The sequence below is a fragment of the Odocoileus virginianus genome, chromosome 8 (genome assembly GCF_023699985.2).
Source record: "Odocoileus virginianus isolate 20LAN1187 ecotype Illinois chromosome 8, Ovbor_1.2, whole genome shotgun sequence".
Taxonomy (NCBI): Eukaryota; Metazoa; Chordata; class Mammalia; order Artiodactyla; family Cervidae; genus Odocoileus; species Odocoileus virginianus.
In genome coordinates, this window is record NC_069681.1 from 21,694,598 (window position 1) to 21,717,633 (window position 23,036).

Sequence of the window (23,036 nt, forward strand, 5' to 3'; positions counted from 1 at the left end):
GTGCTGGAACTCACATCCTGGTTCTCCCTCACTGGTGCTCAGGGAAGGGGGGATCTATCTCTAGGGTTCCTGGGAGCCCTTCTCTTTGGTAAGAGGCAACAGCAGAGTTGTTCCCTGTAGACAGTCAATCATAGAGAAATGGTGACTTGAAATCTCTCTTGCGCCCCATCCCTACTTCTCCATTTATACACAGGGTTCCTCAATACACATGTGAATATGGGAGGTCAGGTCAGAGTTGGGGCCATGAACACTTTGGGATTTGGGCATCAATAGAAGGTAGAGGTCAGGAGAACTGGCTCAGATTGCCCTGAAAATAAGTTCCTGGATCTACCAGTAAATATTTACTGGTAGATGAGCAGGAACCTACTTCTCTTAAGCTTCAATTTCCTCTTCTGCTAATTAAAGGCTATTATCTATTAGATAACTATTGCATGGGCTTCCCTGGCTTAGCGATAAAGAATCTGCCTGCAACGCAGGAGACACAGGTTCGACCCTTGGGTCAGAAAGATCCCCTGAAGAAGAACCCACTCCAGTATTCTTGCCTAGGAAAGCCCATGGACAGAGGAGGCTGGCAGGCTACAGTCCATGGAGACGCGAAAGAGTCGGACACAACTTAGCAACTATACAACAATAACAACAAAATGGCTTGCAAAAGCCTAACTGAGTCTATTTCTTCTCGCATACTTCAGTAGTTTTCTCCTCCTTGTGCGTTCAGAGTGCAAAGAGTTATAATACTGACCTTTGCCCTCGTTCTCTCCTCACTACTGGATTTATTTTATTGCTACATTGTGTAAAGGGCTGGTTATCAAGGACCGAAAATGGACGAATATCGTGGACATAAATAGCACATGAAGACTTAGAGATGGAAAGTGCCAACCTTTTCCAAAGAAAAGTCTAGATAACAGGCTACAAGACTGTGCAGCTTTCATGAGAAAAGTAGAGAAAACAATTTCCCTCAGTGCTTGCCACAGAAAAGAAGAAAAAGGACCTGGAGGACGGACAAAAGTATCTAAAAAACATAAAAGATGAATTGATGGGGAAGACTTGCGTGACCACCGCAGGGGCAATAGGTGGAAAAAGTCAGGCTATTTAAAAAAAATAATAAACCATGAAAAGAATGGAGCAAATAGTCATGGAAAAAAAAAGTGAGATCACATAAAAACTTTCAAGAGTGGCCTGGAAAAAAAAATAAGACTTTTTACGTTGAACAGGAGGACTCTGTTCTTACCACCTGCGGAGAGTCATTGGCATTGGCTGACTGGAGGGGTTTGTTTTGCCTTCTCGGCAGGAGCTGAATTGTTATGTTAATATTCCGTTGGCTAAGTGTGAAGTATTGACTTTGAATAGAAAAGGGTTTGCAGAAGGGAAAATTCCCAGCCTGGGTTTTTCACTTTGACCAAAGAACTCTTCAGGAGCTTCAGACTCCCCACTCAGATTCTAAAAAATAATTAGTATCATGACAGGCATCTCCAGCATGGTGCAAAAATGAATACCATTTCCACTAGGACCTTCTCCCCAAGGTGGTTTACAGGCGGAGGGTCTCCAAAGATTTAGACACAGGAACCCATCTGGGGCCAAGGGCAGATCCCTTGGATCATACAGCATCACAGCACAGCTCCCAGCAGCCACCTTTCTGCATTTACCTGGACTCTCCCTTCTCCATTAATACTGGCTTCTTCTTAGAGGTCTCTGTGCTGAGTTGGCTCTTCATATATTTTAATTATCTTGAACAGGGTGAGGCCAGAACCATAGGGTTGTTGTTCAGTCACTAAGTTATGTCCGACTCTTTGCGACCTCATGGACTGCATGCAGCATGCCAGGCTTCCTTGTCCTTCACTATCTCTTGGATTTTGCTCAGATTCATGTCCATTGAGTCATTGATGCTCTCTAACTATGTCATCTTCTGTTGCCCCCTTCTCCTTCTGCCTTCTGTCTTTCCCAGCATCGGGGTCTTTTCCAATTGGTCGGCTCTTCCCATCAGGTGGCCAAAATATTGGAGCTTCAGCTTCAGCATCAGTCCTTCCAGTGAATAATCAGGGTTAATTTCCTTTAGGATTGACTGATTTGATGTCCTTGTTTTCCAAGGGACTCTCAAGAGTCTTCTCCAACACCACAGTTTGAAAACATCAGTTCTTTGGAGCTCAGCCTTCTTTACGGGTACTCAAGTTAAAATGGCCCAATAGTTAATGCATGATTCAAATGTGTCTGTGTGTTTTTAATTTAAGAACTATTGAGTCATTTGTTTGGATTTTTTTTCTTTCCTTTTTAGGAAGCAGTGTCTCTCTGAATTCCCAGGACCACCTACAGAATGACTTTTGTCAAGGTCTATGATGTCCTGATGTCTAATTCCAGCTAGGTGCTGGTGAAATCTACAAGTTTGAACTAATTTACATTAATCTGTGATTGACTCATGACCCTTTAAAAGTTGCAGTCTTTAGGACTGCGAAAATAGATTTCTTCTTTAATTGCAAATGAGCCTATAGTGGCAAATGACCTCACACCTCCTCCACCCACCCACCTCTGTTACCAGCTTCCTCAGGTTGATGCCTCAGTTCACAGCATCTTTCCTCACTTCCACTCCTTGCACAGATTTTTCAAAAAGTGTGACTTTTTTCCTGTCATGGCAGTGAAACAAGAATTCAGTTGAAATACCACATAATTAAGCCCCATGAGGTAACCACAAGGTTTATAAATCTAATAAAGAAAATCCATGTAAATAATATAAAAGTTTGTGAGCCAGAGATTTTAATTGAACCATTTACTCCCCAGGAACAAATTAGTCAGCTGGAGCTATAAAAACTCATTAGGTCACTAAAATTTCATTCGGGCAACCACTTTACATTCCAGAATATTTTCTGGGCCTCATTTAAGCATACAGTGTCTTCTTATCTACGTAGCATCTAATTCAAGGATTTTCAGACTATGTCTCCATCAAACGTTGATACCCACAACATAGTCTAAGATTTAACACTGCTGAAAACTGAACAATGGCAGATTTCTTCCTTAAAAAGATGTTGTTACTTTTATGTAATTGTCTCCAACTTTACCATGTCAATACTTCAGTATAGATGATAAAATTCTAGTTGACTCCAATCTAAGGGCCATTAGTTAACATTTGAAGTTTCCTCTTTGGAAATCCACACTCAAGAAGTTCATTAGCAGAAGTTTCCTAAGAGATCCCACACCACAGAGGTAGTTAATACAAAGCCTTTTAATACCACTGTACTTACCCCAAGGAAATGACAACACACTCCAGTATTCTTGCCTGGGAAATTCCATAAACAGAGGTACCTGGCAGGCTACGGTCCACAGGGTTGCAAGGAGTCGGACACACACCCTACTTACCCAAGGTTTAATAATTAGCATAGATTGTATTAGAGATCATTCTTAACTGAGAAAAGGAATAATGTTTAAGTAATGGACAGATAGAAAGTTCATATCAGCCCCTCTGCCCTCCCACAAGTAGGGTATATATCATTACCAGCCAGGGAATGGCCAGTGAAAGAAACCGCTCTAGGTATTTCAAGCAGGAGGGGATGTAACCCAGGGATTTGAAGTTTCACAGACCTGTTAGATCTGGGGAAGTGAAGGTCAGAGAAGCTCCTTTGTAGAATTCGGGAGTTGAGGAAGGGCACGGATCAAATGTCAGGGCAGCTTATGATCTGCCATTAGTGAGTAAGGTTGAGAGGAATGCCAGGAAGCCGGTCCCCATATCTCACACATAGACTGCAGAAAGGCACATCCCTGGCTGCATCTGCCAATGGGAAATACGGTTTATCTCTCCCTTTTACCTTCTCACTGACTATAAGCCAGAGCTTCTGCTAGCAGGACAGTGTTTTGGGTTGGTTGGTTGGTTGCACTGGGTCTTCTTTGCTGTGTGGACTTTCTCTACTTGCAGTGAGTAGGGGCTTTTCTTTGTTGAGGTGCACGACCTTCTCATTGTGGAGACTTCTCTTGTTGCAGAGCACAGGCCCTAGGACTCAGGCTTAATAGTTGTGGCATACAGGCTTAGTTGCTCCACGCTTTGTGGAATCTTCCCAGATCAGAAATCGATCTTGTGTCTTCTGCATTGACAAGTGGATTCTTGACCACTAGATCACCAGGGAAGTCTGCAGGTAAGTTTTTGAAAATGTAGTTTCCTGGCTTCTAGCCCCGCCTAGAAAAGGAGAATCTTAAAGAGTAAAGATGATTTTGCTTATTCACAAGCATTATCAGGCACGGGGTGTAAGAACCTGGCCAGCCCAGTGATGGAGAGGAAGGAATTTTCCTTTACCCTTTTAGATACTTCTGGCTGGTCTAAGAATTAAATTGGCTTGACATGAGACAGATTAAGAGAAGAAAAACAAATGTTTAACAACATGTGTACATGAGAGGGACTCAGGAAAAATTGAGTAACTCCCTGAAATGACAAAAGCATTACTCACTTTAAATATCATTCTCAGCTAAGACAAAGAGAAAGCTGGTTGTTAGTCATTTGGGACTTCAGAGGGGAGGAAGGCAACTGACATGGAGATGGAAAAGCAAACGTTTGGTAAATGTTTACTGGGCCAGGCAGAAACAGTGGGACATAGAATGGACTCTGATCTACAAGCCCTGTCTAGAGTTTCCTTACCACACCTGCCCATATGATTGCAGAACACACAGAAGAATACACAGAAGAACTATACAAAAAAGATTTTAAAACCCAGATAACCATGATGGTGTGATCACTCACCTAGAGCCAAACATCCTGGAATGTGAAGTCAAGTGGGCCTTAGGAAGCATCACTATGAACAAAGCTAGTGGAGGTGATGGAATTTCAGCTGAGCTGTTTCAAATCCTAAAAGATGATGCTGTGAAAGTGCTGCACTCAATATGCCAGCAAATGTGGAAAACTCAGCAGTGGCCACAGGACTGGAAAAGGTCAGTTTTCATTCCAGTCCCAAAGAAAGGCAGTGCCAAAAAATGCTCAAACTACCACACAGTTGCACTCACCTCATAGGCTAGCAAAGTAATGCTCAAAATTCTTCTTCTTTATTGACTGTGCCAAAGCCTTTGACTACATGGACTACAACAAACTGTGGAAAATTCTTAAAGAGATGGAAATATCAGACCACCTTACCTGCCTCCTGAGAGATCTGCATGCAGATCAAGAGGCAACAGTTAGAAACAGACTTGCAACAATGGACTGGTTCCAAATCGGGAAAGGAGTACCTCAAGGCTGTATATCGTCACCCTGCTTATTTAACTTATATGCAGAGTACATCATGAGAAACACTGGACTGGAGGAAGCACAAGCTGGAATCAAGATTGCCGGGAGAAATATAAATAACCTCAGATATGCAGATGACACTACCCTTATGGCAGAAAGTGAAGAGGAACTAAAGAGCCTCTTGATGAAAGTGAAAGAGGAGAGAAAAAGCTGCCTTAAAACTCAGCATTCAAAAAAACGAAGTTCATGACATCCAATCCCATCATATCATGGCAAATAGATGCGGAAACAAAGGAAACCGTGACAGACTTTATTTTCTTGGGCTCCAAAGTCACTGCAGATGGTGATTGCAGCCATGAAATTAAAAGACACTTGCTCCTTAGAAGAAAAGCTATGACCAACCTAGACAGCATATTAAGAAGCAGAGACATTACTTAGCCAACAAAGATCCATCTAGTCAAAGCTATGGTTTTTCCAGTAGTCATGTATGGATGTGAGAGTTGGACTGTGAAGAAAGCTGAGCGCTGAAGAATTGGTGCTTTTGAACTGTGGTGTTGGAGAAGACTCTTGAGAGTCCCTTGGACTGCAAAGAGATCCAACCAGTCCATCCTAAAGGAAATCAGTCCTGAGTGTTCATTGGAAGGACTGATGCTGAAGCTAAAGCTCCAATACTTTGGCCACCTGATGTGGAGAACTGACTCATTTGAAAAGACCCTGATGCTGGGAAAGATTGAAGGCAGGAGGAGAAGGGGACGACAGAGGATGAGATGGTTGGATGGCATCACCGACTCGATGGACATGAGTTTGAGCAAGCTCTGGAAGATGGTGAAAGGGATGGGGGAAGCCTGGTGTGCGGTAGTCCATGAGGTTGCAAAGAGTCGGACACAACTGAGCAACGGAACTGAAGTCATTTGGGACTTCAGAGGAGAGGAAGGCAATTGACACGGAGATGGAAAAGCGAACGTTTGGTAAATAAATTTTTGCCGGGCCAGGCAGAAACAGTGGGACATAGAGTGGACTCTGATCTTTATGCCCTGTCTAGTTTCCCCACCACACCTGCCCATATTACTTGCAGGTATCTCTGGCGATATCTCTGCTCCTAAAAAGGCCCTCTGTCTATATTTGTTTAGGCACTTAGAGAGAAGGTCAAACTTTCTTCCTGAATCTTTGGGGCCTTGATTGTTTTCAGCGCAAAATAAATCTGTGATTATGAAAATGGTCTGTATTTTACACTGTCCAATATGGTAGCCACTAGCACCAAATGGCTAGTAGGCTCTTGGAATGTGACAAGGGCAATTGAAGAATTGAATTTTATTTTAATTTAATTTATTTTTTTATTTTAAATTTTATTTATTTATTTTTGTCTGTGCTGGCTATTTCTTGCTGCATGGGCTTTTCTCTAGTTAACAAGAGTGGGGACTACTCTCTAGTTGTGGTGAATGGGCTTCTCATTGCAATGGCTTCTCTTGTTTCAGAGCCGGGGCTCTTGGACACGCGGGCTTCAGTAGTTTCGACACGTGGACTCAGTAGTTGTGGGCTTAACTGCCCGCCGCCCCCTGGCGTGTGGAATCTTCCTGGACCAGGGATGGAACCTGTGTCCTCTGTAGTGGCAGGCAGATTCTTAACCACTGGGCCATCAGGGAAGTCCAGTTTTTATTTAATTTTAATTAACTTAAATTTAAACTTAACTAGCTACAAGTAGCTCATGGCTACAGGATGGGCCAGTACAGGCCTAGCACTCTTGACCCCTGTGCCCTGTCCCATTCCATTTAGTGGAAGATTCTGTCTGCTTTGACGAGAGATGTCCCTGATCCTGCTATCTGAATACTTGTGGTATTTACTATGTGTTGAAGGTACTTGTTAGAGTGACTCTCTGATGGAACTGGAGGTAGGATTTCACTGCATTTAGAGAATTGGTCATCTGATTGTTCTTTGTCCCAGCCTGCTAATAAACAATCGTTGTGGAGTTGGCTGAATTTGGCCTGAGACTTGCTTTTACCTTAATGGACTATGGTAGCGAGGTGTCTGGAGGCCAGATATCCCCCTACAGAACCTAGCCATTGCAATGACTACTTAGCCTAGTCAGTTTGCAGCTTGCACTTTTTTCCAGAAATGTTTCCCAAATCTTCAGACTCTGCAATATCTTTACTGTCAGCAAACATTAGAGCAGATAACAAAACAAAGGCTCCACAAATATTGAGTAAAATCCAGATAAGCTAGTTGCCCTCCACAGAATACTTTTTTAATGTGAGCATGTCTCATGGTATTTTATTTTTAAAAAATTCTTACACCTAACACAGATTTCTTATGTATAAAATTGTTTCTAATTTATATGGTTGAGTCTACATTTTGTAGTTTTACAAAGACAGCCTAATATTCTACAAAAGAACCCTGACTGCCGTGTGTTGTACTATTTAGGGTATGATAGTCCTTTTGCTTCCTATATCAGCACTGAAAAGTTTCTCTCAATTTAATCTCCCAAACTATGGGATCATTATATTGTATGAAAGCAGCTTGTTTCATGAACACATGACACATATTTTTCTGCCATACTGAAAGAACATTAGCAAGTGAAACTGTTTATTTGTTTGCCTATCAGATAAAGGGAACACTCATCATTTAAATGTTATTGTTCTTTGCTTTTCTTACCCTCGAACGTTTTCTATCCAACTGCCTTTCTGCGTGTGCCATCATTTAAAAATTGCTCACCGGATCTCAGAAAGTGACGGTACTTTCTGACGGTACTTATTAAGAATCGACTCTCATGGAAATGGTGCCACATTATTTATTCAACACTCGGGGAATTCAGTGTACACAAACTTCGGCATTCTCATTAATTCTGTCTTTACCTGATGGCAGATAACGCTAGCTTGGAGTTGTCTTCAGAATACTGCAAAATTTATCCTAAGGCAAAAAGCCTAAGGAAACCAGTCACTGAGGCATTTGCTTAGTCAGCAAACCTTGTATTATTGCTTGCTGAATTATTCTTCAGCCTCAGCACCATTCATATCTGTACCGTTGCATACAGGTCCTGGAATGTATGATTTGCAGCTGCAGTGATTCTTTGCAGGCATTCCCTAGGATCACAGCCCTTCTGTATTAGATGCTCCTCTGACTGTGGTCCAAAGGCCGGGTCAGAGGGCGGGGCAGCAGGGTGGGAAATGTGTATCGGTTCCTGAGGGCTGTCTCTCCAGAGAGCTTGGCATGGAGTTTGGCGAGGGTGGGTAGAAAGCAGCTCCTCCTTAGATGTCTGTGAGGAAACAGATGGTTTGTCTGGTTACAACCACACAAGTCACCTCCCAAGGGTAGAGGAGAAGCAGACGCAGGCAGGAAGAAACTCAGTCCAGAAATACTGAAGGCCTCCTTGAGATGCCTTGGGGGGCCCCGGCATTCTGGCTGTGCATCAGCACCTTAACTGTTTTCTTATTTAGGAGACTCCCTCATTTAGTGCCTTTTTACCCACAATCCTGCAGACAGTCAGACTGTGGGTATAGGTGATGTTTATTTATTTATTTGGTTGCATTAGGTCTTAGTTGTAGCACGGGGAGCTGTTCGTTTTGGCACACAGACTCTCTAGTTGCAGCGCAGACTTAGTTTCTCCTTGGTATATGGGATTTTAGTTCCCCAACCAGGGATCAAACCCGCCTCCTCTGCATTGCAAGGCAGATTCTTAACCACTGGACCAAGGAAGTCCCAGGAGTGATGTTTTTACTCGTTGACTGACATGACAACATGATACTTTCAGTATCATTTTGATGATACTGATGATATCTGTATCAGTATTTGATGTTATCAGTATTTGATGATACTGACCAATGTTTCAGTTGGTCAGTGCTTACCTGGTAGCTCAGATGGCATCTTCCTACAATGCGAGAGACCTGGGTTCAATCCCTGGGTCGGGAAGGTCTCCTGGAGAAGGAAATGGCAACCCACTCCAGTATTCTTGCCTGGAAAATCCCATGGACAGGGGATCCTGGTAGGTTATAGTCCATGGGGTTGCAAAGAGTCGGACCCGAATGAGCAACTTCAGTTTCACTTTCACTTTCTTTCACTAGGTCTCATTCAGTTTCTTATAAGACCATATTAGGCTTTGATGCAACACCAAAGACTCACTAATCAGTGACTCTGAATGAGTCGCTAAAGACTGGCTCAGAGTAAGCTGCCATGATAACCTGACTTATATGAAAATAAATCCATCACTTGCTTCAGTTTAATTAGCAAACTCTTTGGTCTTCACTGCAAGAAGCACTGAGATCCCAATCAGCAGCCATTTTCTTGAGTATTTCCAGGACAAGTGGACACTTGATGATTCTCACCTTCTCAAAAGAACATGAGAGCCGTAGCCCAGTTCACGAGTTCAATCAATGTGCCTAAGTGGTGCATGAAAATCTTTATGCTTTCTCTGCCCTGGGTAAAATTTGATGATGCTAAACATTCTGTTTTGATTCTTAAATTGGAAAAAAACATCTGATAAATGATGAAGCATAACCAATAAGGTCTTTTGCTGGCACTTGAATTACTTGTTTACATGGATTGACGGTGGAATTGGGCTGGCTTTTTACAAGAGTGGTTAAAAAGGACTTCTGGATTGTAGTTCCTAAACAGGATTTGCTAGGCTTTTAATGCTTTAAAAGGCGAAGTTGAAACCAGACTGAGCTGTCTATCGGGTTGTTTTCTTCCCTCTCCTTTTAAGCAGACTTGAAGTTGTTCTTGGAGTTAAATTGACCTTAGATCACTAAAGTGAGCTTGGTTGGTGCTTTCCCAAAAGCAGACCCTATATTCCTTTGTCATATTGCTCGTATTGATTTTTTGTCCCTGGTACCTTTATCTTGGGCTCCAGAAGGGCATTGCTAAAGTCTTCTTGTCTTTTGTCTGCAGGCTTGTTGATCGGTGCTGGCTGCGCCCTCTACCCTCTGGGCTGGGACAGTGAGGAAGTCCGGCAGACTTGTGGCTACATTTCTGGCCAGTTCGATCTGGGTAAGTTCTCTTCATGGGTAGTACTTCTTTTAGAAGAGAATGTCTCTGATCTTCCATAGAAACAAAACGTGGAAAAGGGACGGGAAAGAAAAACACATCCCAGCATTGGAGCCAACAAATGTGTATAATGCAATACACATACATTAATTCCTCCAGTTGTTTAGTGAAGAGCTATTTATCATGTGGGCTTCCCTGGTGGCTTAGATGGTAAAAAATCTGGCTGCAATGCAGGAGACCTGGGTTTGATCCCTGGGTCGGAAAGACCTCCTGAAGAAGGAAATGGCAACCCACTCCAGTATTCTTGCCTGGAGAAGTCCATGGACGGAGGAGCCTGGCAGGCTACAGTCCATGGGGTCGCAAAGAGTTAAACTTGACTGAGTGACTAACAGTTACTTATAATATACTATGGGAAGGTCTGCATTATGGGAAGACCTGTAGATACAAAGAAAAGAAATGGTCCATGCTCTACTGAGTTTATATTCATTGATTAATTCATTCAAAATCACATATTTATGAGTCATTGCATGCACTAAAAATAACTCTGCCTGTGGAATTCATTGTCTGAGAAGACAAAACAAACACAATGATCAACAAAATGACAGTCAGAGCTGAGGAATCTAATAAAGCAATTTCACTCCAGGGTAATATATAACTTTGTGAAAGAGATGAGAAGGGAGCTGAGTCTTGAACAAAGCATGTGAATTATCTGCTGGTGGACAGAAGCATGATGTAGGCAAGCAGTCAGGTTAAGCACAGCACACGGAGGGGGAGCAGAGAGGGGAGGAAAGCCCATCCAGGGTCCATGGAGAACCAAGGGGCAGGGAGAGGTCTGTTAAGTGGGTCCCCAGTCACACCTTGCTGAAGGACTCATCAACTTTTCTGTGTGCTAATCAGAACATTTCAGGCATGTTTCACTTGTAGAGACATTCTACTTCCTTGGCAACCTATAAAAATGTTTTCCATAATACAAGATTTGCACCATTATAACTTGTAATGGTTAGCAAATACTTGATTGAGAAAGATACATTTACTTAAAACCACTTGTTGACTTCTTTCTAGGTGGATATTTTGTCTGTTTCAGTTTCTATTATTTTGAAACATCTTGGAAGGAGTAGTTTAATGAAGAGAGGTCTTCTCTTGACTGAATTATTTTCTTAGGATGTTTTTCTAGAATTGGTGATAGCTAGACTGACAAGTATGAGTCCATAAAACACTTATTGCCAAATGATAGCCAACTTATTTTTCCCTAATATATGGATCGACAGATTTTTTTGGACAATGAGTGCATAGTGAGTCACTAACTTAAACATACATCTGCTTTTCACATTATTTTTTTCTCTCTAAGGAGAAAAATCTCAATGGAATTGGTCTTACAGCAGTATTACTATAATCCAAGTGATTGAAAAATTTTTTATGTTAGAACTTTTTTTTTTTCCTTAAAAAAAGGGGAACTTCTCTGGCAGTCCAGCAGTTAAGACTCCATGCTCCCACTGCAAGGGGTGAGGGTTCAATCCCTGGTCAGGGAACTAATATCCCGCATGCTGCTTGGTAAAAGAATTTAAAGGAAAACAATTCTGTTGGATACTGAGAAAAATGGGCAGATGTGATATCATGTAAAATGTCTGTGAATTTGAAAATGGAGCAGTTTTTGTTTGATTCAGTGGATGACAAGCACCTGCTTCCCTCTGGGGAATACTACTGGCTCTTTGGGTAGAGGAGATGGTGCCTGAAATACCACCCAATTTGCAGGGATAAAAAATAAGAGATCTCCGTCTGCCCATCCTTCCCTCATTGGAGGCGACGCTGTCCTGAGTCTAGACGAGATTGTGATTGCCATGAATGCAGAGAAAGGAAAAATGCAGGCACAAAGTTAGCTGCTAGCCTTTTCTTTTCTTTCCCCCCAATGCAAACCATGTCCAAGGGAGATATTTCAGTACAGAGTTTAGCATCTTTCTTTCTCTAGTATTGGAGGGATTCTTCACTGTTTCACATGGGCCTCAACTTGGTGAAAACCCTGTTCTTGCTGGTGTCTAGCTGGTGTGTAGTGTGTTATTAATTAGCAGATTATAATGAAACGAGGATCCTGTTTTTGCAGTTTTCATTACCGCACCCCAGGATCTCACATCTTCCCAGCACTGAGGATTAAAAATCTGAATGTCAAACTTAAAGTGAAAAACAAAACACTTGACTCTTTACTAGTGATAATAATTTCTTATGTTATAAGCTCACTAAAGCCATTTTAGTGATCTCAGAATTACAGAATTTATGACTCAGGGAACTCAAACTGGGGCTCTGTAACAACCTAGAGGGGTGGGAAAGAGTGGGAGATGGGAGGGAGGTTTAAGAGGGAGAGGACATATGTACACATATGGCTAATTCATGTTGATTATGGCAAAGATGAAACCAATATCATAAAGCAATTATCCTTCAATTAAATATAAATTTTTTTTTAAATTACAGCATGGTTTTAATTTTGGTCTTTTTATTTTTAGATTTCTCTTAGATTGATGATGAGAAAAAAAATCAAAACTAGCATTATCTACAGATAAAATGAGTCCTAGGTCCCTGGAAGGAGTATTTTGGGTTTATCGAGTTCCATTTCTCCAGGTTACTATTATTTTTGCAGACTCTGTGGTCTTTTCTTCCAAAAGGAAACCTAAAGACATACTATGGCATAGAGGTGCCATCATGCTTATTCCACCTAACTTGCTCTGTTTTCTGCCTTTCCGAGAGTATTCCTGTTTCCCGGAACACTGATGAGAGCTAAACTTGAGTGAGTGAGGTCACAGGTTCTGGAGCACCGTGGAAGGACCCTAGGGCTGGGTTAGGAGCCAGCCCCTGCATGGGGAGCGTGAACATACCCTGTCAGGATGGCTCGGATGCCAGCGTTAGGGGCTTACATACTGCTTGCCAGGGCCACACCCTGTCTCTGCTGCTTCTGCGAATCGGAGCTTGTTTCTGCTCCTCTCCATAGACGGTGTGGATGCGTCTTTCCTCCCAAGGGTTGGGAAGTGTTGATGCTTTAAGGTCCACAGCCTCCTTATTGTGGAATATGGGTCAGTTTCTTGGCAAGCCATTACTGGACTCTGATTGCTCTCTTTCGAGCATGTCCCGAAAGAAATCATCATCACTTTCGTTCGCACTTTGGCAGATTATTTAAGGAGTGCATTCACTCAGTTATTCAGCCAAAGAATATTTATTGGGTGCTTCCAATGTGCTAGGCCCTGGGCTGGGTGCTAGGACATGGCATCAAGAAGGAATTTAAAAAGACAGTACTTACTCCCCTCGTGGGCTTCCCCAGTGACTCAGCAGGGAAGAATCAGCCTGCAATGCCGGAAACATGGGTTCAGTCCCTGGGTCGAGAAGATCCCCTGGAGAAGGAAATGGCAGCCCACTCCAATACTCTTGCCTGGAAAATCCCATAGAGAGAGGAGCCTGGCAGATAACAGTTCACTGGGTCACAGAGAGGCAGACACGACTGAGCACAATGGCATCTGTAAGTGGAAGATGAGGCGAACAAGAGAAGAGGCATCTCAGCCTCTGTTTTTTGTCAGATTTTGGTGCCCTGTGCTTCTATCATGGAGTCTATGGTTATGGATGTGTGTGTGTGCTCAGTCGCTAAGCCATGTCCAACTCTTGGTGACCCCGTGGACTGTAGCCTGCCAGTCTCCTCTGTCCATGGGATTTCCCAGACAAGAATACTGGAGTGGGTTGCCATTTCCTCCTCTCGGGAATCTTGTCAACCCCAGGATTGAACCTGCATCCCCTGCATTGGCAGGCAGATTCTTTACCACTGAACCATGTGAGAAGCCCGTGGGCAGAGGGTCAGTAATGGTTTATATCTCTTGCACTGTTTCATTTCTCTTGGAAATTGACAATCATCATGGTTGCCACTTGCGCAGCACAAACCTTTTACGACCTTCTGTCCACAACCATGGGCTCAGCGATGGTTTAAGCTGTGCAGTTGATAACCATGATGAGTCTCTTTATTAATTTTTAAAAGAAACAAGACAATACAAGTGATAAGAATAATACATCGTGTAGCTCGGCACCTTCATGTAATAAAAGCCCAGTAGTTGTTAGCTATTATTATTCACATTATTTGTACAGGACCATTTTTAATGAATACTTGCTGATAATCTCTATCCTTCCTTTATATTCCATAACAGCAAGTTGGGATTTACGCGCTAAGCATAAGGGCTTTATCATCAGGTTGTCCAATTGATTTAATTCATGCCTCAGAGCTATTTTCATCCACCAAAGACTTTTCTAATTATATCCTTATGATCAAAAGCAGTGTTTCAATTAATTTGTCTTGCTAATTTGCCAAGTAAATTTGAGTAATTATTGCTTTCATTTTGCTGTTTAATTTGATTAAGAAGCCATCGTGTTTCCTGTTCTTAAAATTATGCTCTTGGCTTCTCAAGAGTAGTACCATCAACTCGGAAAACTTGGAGCCTCGTGACGTCAGAAAAGATGGCAGGCAGTGTCTTCCAAATTTCCACTCCAGTGAAGAGATCTCTTCTTCTGCAGTCTGAGCAATGACCATCCCACGTCTCTTTGAGCCCTTTGACTCCTGACTGGTGTTTTCTCTCCTCTCAGATCGAACTGCACTTGAAAAAAACAAAAGATTGGCATGTGTAGGGAGATCAGCAGGCCAAAACGGGAGCGAAAATAGAAAATTTCTTTTTTGAGCTGTCTGAAGCCCAGTGTTAGTGGGTACTTGTGAAGCTGAGTGACCCAGTTTTTCTGATGTGCCCATAGAAGCCTCTACTTTTGCACTCAATAACAGGAGAAGCTGCTGTCGGCTTCTGTGACACTGAATTAAACAAACATCCCTTTGGCCAGAAGTGAGACGACTCCTTTGATTTATGTGGACTTTTGAGGCTGCAGACAAGCCTGAGCCTCTGCCCAGGGACTGCAGGCATGTGAGTTGTGCGTGAGCCATGCTGGCCTGCTGGGTCGTCCCAGAGACCGGCAGGCAGCATCTGTCGCTCGGTTCAGGAAGAGACCCCTAACACTTGATGCGTTTCTGTTCATTCAGTTCAGTCCAGTTCAGTTCAGTCGCTCAGTCATGTCCAACTCTTTGCAACCCCATGGGCTGCAGCACACCACGCTTCCCTGTCCATCACCAGCTCCCGGAGCTTGCTCAAACTCATGTCCATGGAGTTGGTGATACCTTCCAACCATCTCATCCTCTGTTGTCCCCTTCTCCTCTTGCCTTCAATCTTTCCCAGCATCAGGGTCTTTTCCAGTGAGTCAGTTCTTCGCATCAGGTGGCCAAAGTATTGAAGCTTCAGCACCAGTCCTTCCAATGAATATTCAGGACAGATTTCCTTTAGGATTAACTGGTTTGCTCTCTTTGTGGTCCAAGGGACTCAAGAGTTTTCTCCAACACTACCGTTCAAAAGCATCAATTCTTTGGTGCTCAGCTTTCTTTATGGTCTGATTCTCACATCCATACTTGATTACTAGAAAAACAATAGCTTTGACTAGAAGGACCTTTGTGAGCAGAATAATGTCTCTGCTTTTTAATATGCTGTCTAGGTTTGTCATAGCCTAGGAGCAAGCGTCTTTTAATTTCATGGCTTCAGTCACCATCTGCAGTGATTTTGGAGCCCAAGAAAATAAAGTCTGTCACTGTTTCCATTGTTTCCCCATCTATTTGCCATGAAGCAATGGGACTAGATGCCACGATCTTCATTTTTTTAATATTGAGTTTTAAGCCAGCTTTTTCACTTTCCTCTTTCACTTCATCAAGGGGCTCTTTAGTACCTCTTCGCTTTCTGCCATAGAGTGGTGTTGTCTGCATATCTGAGGTTATTCATATTTTCCCCTGCAGTCTTGATTCCACCTTGTGCTTCATCCAGTCCAGCATTTCTCGTGATGTACTCTGCACATAAGTTAAATAAGCAGGGTGATAATATATATGGTCATTGCTTAAAGGTAATAGATGCTCCCATTTTGAGACTGCTCTTTGGGGGACTGGTTTAGTGGTAAGGTGTTGCATATGCATTGAGATTTAGCCAGAGTTCAAGTCTTTAAAGAAGCAATAATTTCCACCTCCTCCAAGGCTGTTATCTGGAACTGCTCCAAACTCTTGACACTCAAGTCCGAATCACTGGAAGTCACTTAGAACAGGGGTCCCCAACCTCCAGGATCTCATGCCTGATGATTTTAGGTGACAGTGATGTAATAATAATAAGGTACACAATAAATGTAGTGCTCTTGAAACATCCTGAAACCATCCCCCTCCAACCTAGTCCCTGGAAAACTTGTATTTCATGAAACCAACCCCTGATGTAAAAAATACTGGGGACCACTGACTTAGAAGGTCCAGCATGAGCCTATATTTCTTCACTCAGCTCTAGTGCCAGAGGGTGACAGAGAGAAGCCATGCAGCTTCTGTGAGTTAAGCTGAGACCCAAACTGAGTAGGCCCAGAGGGATCCATGGGAACATTCTGGAAGGTGATGCTGCAAAGGATAGTTGGAAACTTCCACAGACAGAAGAAGTCCAACTTGGCTGGTGCTGAAGTGATGGAGCAAAATGTCCTGGCACCTCCAAGGGAAGAACAATCAGCTTTGCGGGTCTCTCTGCCTTCTTAGGAACCTTTTTTCTGGAGATGAAGGATTTTTCACTTTCATCTCAGAAAGTGGAGAGAACCTGTTCATTTCAGGGGCATGAATTCAACCCGTCCATTTCTGGGCCCTAGCAACAACATTAGAGCATAAATGTTTCCACTTTGGGCTTCCCTGTGGTGGCTCAGATGGTAAAGAATCTGCCTGCAATGCGGGAGACCCAGGTTCGAGCCCTGGGTCGGGAAGATCCCCTGGAGAAGGGAAAGGCTACTCACTCCAGTATTCTTCCCTGGAGAGTCCTATGGACAGAGGAGTCTGGCGGGCTGCAGTCCATGGGATCACAAAGAGTCAGAGACGGCTGAGCGACTAACACATACACGATTTCCACTTTTAACTAGAGCTTTAGTAAATGCCTCTAGACCTGCTTTGGGGAAAAGTACCCCCATTCTGTATAATCCTAGATCCAATTCTGCTTCCCTGAACCATCTTTGTAGGTTCCTCTGGGACAGGACTTTTGCAACATTGCTGCCTATGTCAGTTTGACGGCTCATAGCAGTATTCAATAGATGTATTTATTCAACGAGTATGTATTAAGCACATTCTAGGTACCCAAAGTTGTGCCATATACTTAGAATAAGATTATGAATTAGATAGACAGGATCCTTACCTGCTTGTCACGTATCTACTGTCTATTAAATGGTTCAAAGAGAGGGAGGCTGAGAGAGAAGGAAGGAAGAGAGAAAGAAAGGAAGATACCTTACGGCTCATTTTTGACTAACAAGGCAGTTGCCATCTCGTTTCTCTACACACTCAGCTGCTGATATCCTGGAGAGAATCACGACCTTACTGTCTGAGGGAATAATGGCTTAACCACCTCCTAGAAAGTAATCAAGTTCAGGGTCATAGTTTAAAGAGCCAAATACCCTGGTAGATGAAAAAGGAAATTGCTCTAAATCTTTCCTTCCTGAAACCTTTTTTGGTTTCATTGTTTTAGAGCAGGATCTTTCCTATTGTTGTATCATTGCCTTTTAAAAACCTAATTCAGTGACTTGCTGCGATTTGTAGCAGTGGAATTCAGTGCTAATGGAAAAAAGGAAATGTTGCTTAGAAAACCTGTGGGAAATGAGAAATACTCTTCCCAATAGTTTGGTGGCCACAAGATATTAAGAATTAATAAGATATGGCCACCAAACTATTGGAAAGAATATGTTAGTCTCTCTTTTAAAGATCTTTCTTCATTTTTTTCAATGGTTACCTTTTATAACAACAAAGAGTAGGTATACCTGAACTGTGTGCCTTTAAGACAAATAGGCTATATGAACATCATCTGGAATAAATATGTAGATTTATTAAAATTTTCCCATAGTTAAGGATTTGGTGATAGTCTATTAATTAAGAAGATTCTACCCCCTCGACCACCACCATCCCAAGCAGATAATTCCTTTTGATAATGTAATACACATTTGAAGACAGTTCTTTCAAATCTTTATATTATGACTCTTAATCTCAGAAGCAATATTTCTGCCCAGAACTGAGAATTCACAAACTTATGTGTTAGTGACCTTCCTGTGCATTTTTACCGTTGTTCCGTAATAAAAAATAAAATAGAAATAGAAGATAAATGGCTTAACATGTCTCCTGTTAAGAAAGGGCCATTGGTGAGCATTTTTAATAAACCCCTCAAAAATGTTTTTAGGATAAAACCCAAAATAAAACAAAGTAAACAAAGGGCTTATCTTTTCTGACTTTTCATCTGATTTTTAGCTTGGTAGAATGTTGACAAGAATTAATTAACATAGAGAATTTGTAAGGTAAAACTCATTTGTCGGATCTCTTCGGAAAATTCCGTATGAATGAATTACTCCAGATAAATGAATTTTCACCTTAAAGGGAAAACTTGGACTGGATTTGAATCTCAGTTTCACTTCTCAAGAGTTGTTTGATTCTGGGCGAGTTCTGGGAGAGTTCTAAACTCTCAGAACTTCAATTCTGTGGTCTCTAAAAGAAGATAATACTATTTCACCTGCCTGTTAAAATTATTAAAGGGGATAGTGAAAGATGCTTCATACATCAAGATGCACAAATAAATATCAGTTCTTTCTTTTGCTTTAAACACAAACATATTTCCTGTTTTAATCATGTCGAAAAAGTTTGAGGATGTATCATATGCTTTTCATCAGTTTAATATATAAAAGATGTAAAAAACATAAACAAGATTTAAGAAAAAAAAATCATTAACCACTATGCTGTCACATGGAATCATCCCCCAGACGTCCCCAACAGGACATGTGTAAGAGTGATTTGCCTTTTCACTAAATAACCAAGACTGAAAAAAACTTTGAGTTCTCTGTGCTTTTTTATAGTTGTTTTGCAACAGTTTTATGTCACCCTATCAGTGATAATTTATTACAGTTATTAATTACCCCTTTCTCTCCTTATTCCCTCACTTCTAATTTGTGTCCTTTTCTGTTGAGTCATCATAAATCATCTTAGAACCATGCTTTAAAAAAAAAAACAAACAGTTAAGCGCTGTTTCTGTGCACTGTGTGTCTTTGAATCACTGATTTTTGCCAATTCTGGATCCGTTTTCTTTTCTTTTTTTTTTTGGACCCCTTGATTTGGGGTCATGTTTTGGATAGCTGAGGATGTCAGCTCCACGATGTCTGGAGACATACAGTACCTGGGTTAGCAACCAGATGTCTTGATGACATTGGTAACTGAATTCAGTGTTCTGTTAACCCTTGTTCTAGGGGTGAGTTTTAACTTGAGGTCTCCAGACCATTCAAGATGCCCACAGTCCATCAACAGGCTTTGGGGAATTTGTGACATCACTGAAATTGTGTGCAAATGTCATAGGCTTGTGCATATGTGCTTTCTTCTGGAGAGAGTATTCATAACATTTATTCATTATTCAAGTGGATTCCTGACGCAAGAGGACTCAGAACCGCTGGTAAGCAGCATTTGGAAGCCTGACATTGGAAAGCCTAGAAACCTGAATTCTAGACCTAGTCTCCTAACAGTCTTCCCACCCCCCAGGAAGCTGAGAAGCCATTTGACCAGCCAAAGCTGGTTCCTTTGGCTTGATTTCATTCTCTACAAAAGTGTTTGCCAGAGAGAGGGCATAAGGTGAAACATCTCTGCTTGCAGTGGGGCATGTGTGTGTGCTCAGTTGTGTCCGACTCTTTGCAACTGCGTGGCTGATAGCCCACCAGGCTCCTCTGTCCGTAGGATTTTCCAGGCGAGATTACTGGAGTAGGCTGCTGTTTCCTTTTCCAATGTGCAGTAGACATTGCAAGTAAGTACTCCCATACTTCGATTCTAATTTGAAATTGTATCTGTGAAAAGGAGCATTCCACCTTCCTAAGGAATGGAATACGCTTCCACTTAGAGTTCTCACGGGATTCTTTAGTGCTGCTCTTGGGAAGCAATCTTCCATCATGTCTGGGGAGCATGTTGTTCTGACCTGTTCTCAAAGATGTTTGTAGTGAGCAGTTTTGGAAGATAATGACTCCTGCCGGAGCAAAAGACAGGTTTTATTTATTGTTCCCTGTAATAATGTCTCCCTCTGGGGCAAAGTTCGGGTGGATTTACTTGAGGTCTATTATAGAAAATTGGGGATCCCTAAGCTTAAAGCTTAACATTCAGAAAACTAAGATCATGGCATCTGGTCCCATCACCTCATGGGAAATAGATGGGGAGACAGTGGAAACAGTGTCAGACTTTATTTTTTTGGGCTCCAAAATCACAGCAGATGGTGATTGCACCCATGAAATTAAAAGACACTTACTCCTTGGAAGGAAAGTTATGACCAACCTAGACAGCATATTAAAAAGCAGAGACATTACTTTGCCAACAAAGGTCCGTCTGGTCAAGGCTATGGTTTTTCCAGTGGTCATGTATGGATGTGAGAGTTGGACTATAAAGAAAGTTGAGCACTGAAAAATTGATGCTTTTGAACTGTGGTGTTGGAGAAGACTCTTAAGAGTCCCTTGGACTGCAAGGAAATCCAACCAGTCCATCCTAAAGGAGATCAGTCCTGGGTGTTCTTTGGAAGGACTGATGCTGAAGCTGAAACTCCAGTACTTTGGCCACCTCATGCAAAGAGTTGACTCATTGGAAAAGACCCTGATGCTGGGAGGGGTTGGGGGCAGGAGAAGGAGGGGACGACAGAGGACGAGATGGCTGGATGGCATCACCGACTCGATGGGCATGAGTTTGAGTAAACTCCGGGAGTTGGTGATGGACAGGGAGGCCTGGCGTGCTGTGGTTCATGGGGGTCACAAAGAGTCGGACACGACTGAGCGACTGAACTGACTGACTGAAGCTTGGGGTTCCTCAATGGTGACACAGAAGTACTGAGTTTACTGCGTCAGTCCCTGTGGAATGTAGGAGGCCAAAAGATGGATTCAGATGTGAAGCTCGTGCTGGTTGCTGTGTTAAGAGAAATAATAGAGTCCTCCATCTCTGATCCAGGAGTCGCCTAGCTTTTGCCAGCATCCTTGAAAGTGTGGCAGGCTAACTCGTTAGCTTGTGAGTAAAATCTCAAGATTCTTCAAAGTTCTTAACACTACTATTATAATGCCTGTCCTTCATTTTAAAATACTTCAGGAATTAGATGTGTGGGTGAGTCACAGGAAGTCAGCTCAGGTGCAGGCTTCAGAGTGGAAACTCAGGGATACTAGTACACGTGCTGTTATTGTTTTAATTTAAACATCTCATTTTAAGTGAAAGTGTTAGTTGCTCAGCCATGTCTGGCTCTTTGTGACCCCATGAACTGTAGCCCGCCAGGCTCCTCTGTCCATAGAATTCTCCTGGCAAAAATACTGGAGTGGGTAACCATGCCCTCCTCCAGGGGATCTTCGCAATCCAGGGATCGAACCTGGGTCTCCTGCATTGCAGGCAGATTCTTTACAGTCTGAGCCACCAGGACAGCCCTGGAGTATACTGCAGTATAACAGCTGATTGACAACGTAAGAGTTTCAGGTGCAGAACAAAGCGGACCCAGACACACGTACACATGTATCCATTCTCTCCCAAACTCCTTCCCCATCCTGGCTGCCACACGACATTGAACAGACTTCTCTGTGCTCCACAGTAGGTCTTTCTTGGTTATCCATTTAAATACAGCACTGTAGTACACGTTTTGTTATCCATGTCTTGGCCAACACAAGAAGCCTCACTATTAGTATACCCGTGGTCAGAAATGGATTTTTAATGGTGAAATAGGTGTCTTATTAATGAGCATGATAATGTTAAAAGTGGACTCTCGTCGGTGAAATGAAAGGTATTCAAGATTGTGGATTGGCTAAAAGAATTAGAGATACTCTCTGTCCTTACATAAAAGGATTTAAACAGCCATCTAGGCACATAGCCCTTATTGTAAGTCTGAAAGATATCTAAAATATTTAACAACCAGTATGTCATAGGCCCTGACTAATCCTAACTAAAATAAATGCTGGAGTAGGCTCCCGAGGGACTTTGACTGGCCAAGCACTGGCCTTTTCATTCCTGGGAATGAGGCTAGGATTCCCTCGGGTTCTCAGGGGAGGGAGGGGACCATGGGGCACTTGGAGAACTTGGGGACAGTGGCTGTTTAGGCACTAGTACCCGGATACATATTTTAGTATTTTTGACAATGAAAACAGAGCTTCCCTGGTGGTCCGGTGGTTAAGAATCCACCTGCCAATGCAGGGGACACAGGTTCAGTTCCTGATCCAGGAAGATCCCACCTGCCTCGGAACAACTAAGCCTGTGAGCCACAACTACTGTGCCCACACGCCTAGCGCCCATACCCCACATCAAGAGAAACCACCACAGTGAGAAGCCCACGCACCACAGCGAAGACCCAATGCAGCCAAAAATAAATAAAAGTTAAAAAAACAAAACAATGAGAGCAGCTTTCCTAAAACACTCTGCCGCATCCACTCTGCCATAAGAAAGTCAGCCAAAGTCTGACCACCCGTAGGGACTCCGTTTCTTGTCTCTGGTTCAGAGGATTTTTGGTTACTTGTTGCCAAAAGGAACAGAATCCCTCCCTGAACCTTGCATTTGCTTCCAGTGGTTCTTTGGTGCAAGATGATGGCCCAGTCACTTAAAACGCTAGGGAGCTAGGATTTAACTAGCTCTCGGAACAGGTTGGTGAGCTGGTTTGTGCCTGCTTTTTGATAACTGTTTAATAAGCATCTGTATGTGTCGCAGGATGCGGTCTGAGGCTTGCTTTCATTATAACTTGGAAATGAAGTCGTCGGACGGTAGCTATGCCTCACCATCCCTCTTGCTTTTTCAGCA

At 42.6% G+C, this 23,036-nt stretch overlaps 1 protein-coding gene across 2 annotated transcripts in view; it reads left to right on the plus strand.

The window, feature by feature from the left end:
• The window catches only part of LHFPL6 (LHFPL tetraspan subfamily member 6), a 223,379-nt gene that overhangs the window by 189,428 nt on the left and 10,915 nt on the right, over nucleotides 1-23,036 (plus strand). For both annotated transcript variants that reach the window (XM_020877172.2, XM_020877171.2), the window contains exon 3: nucleotides 10,070-10,168. In XM_020877172.2, the coding sequence (XP_020732831.1) occupies nucleotides 10,070-10,168 (99 nt within the window). The remainder of the gene's footprint in view (nucleotides 1-10,069; nucleotides 10,169-23,036) is intronic.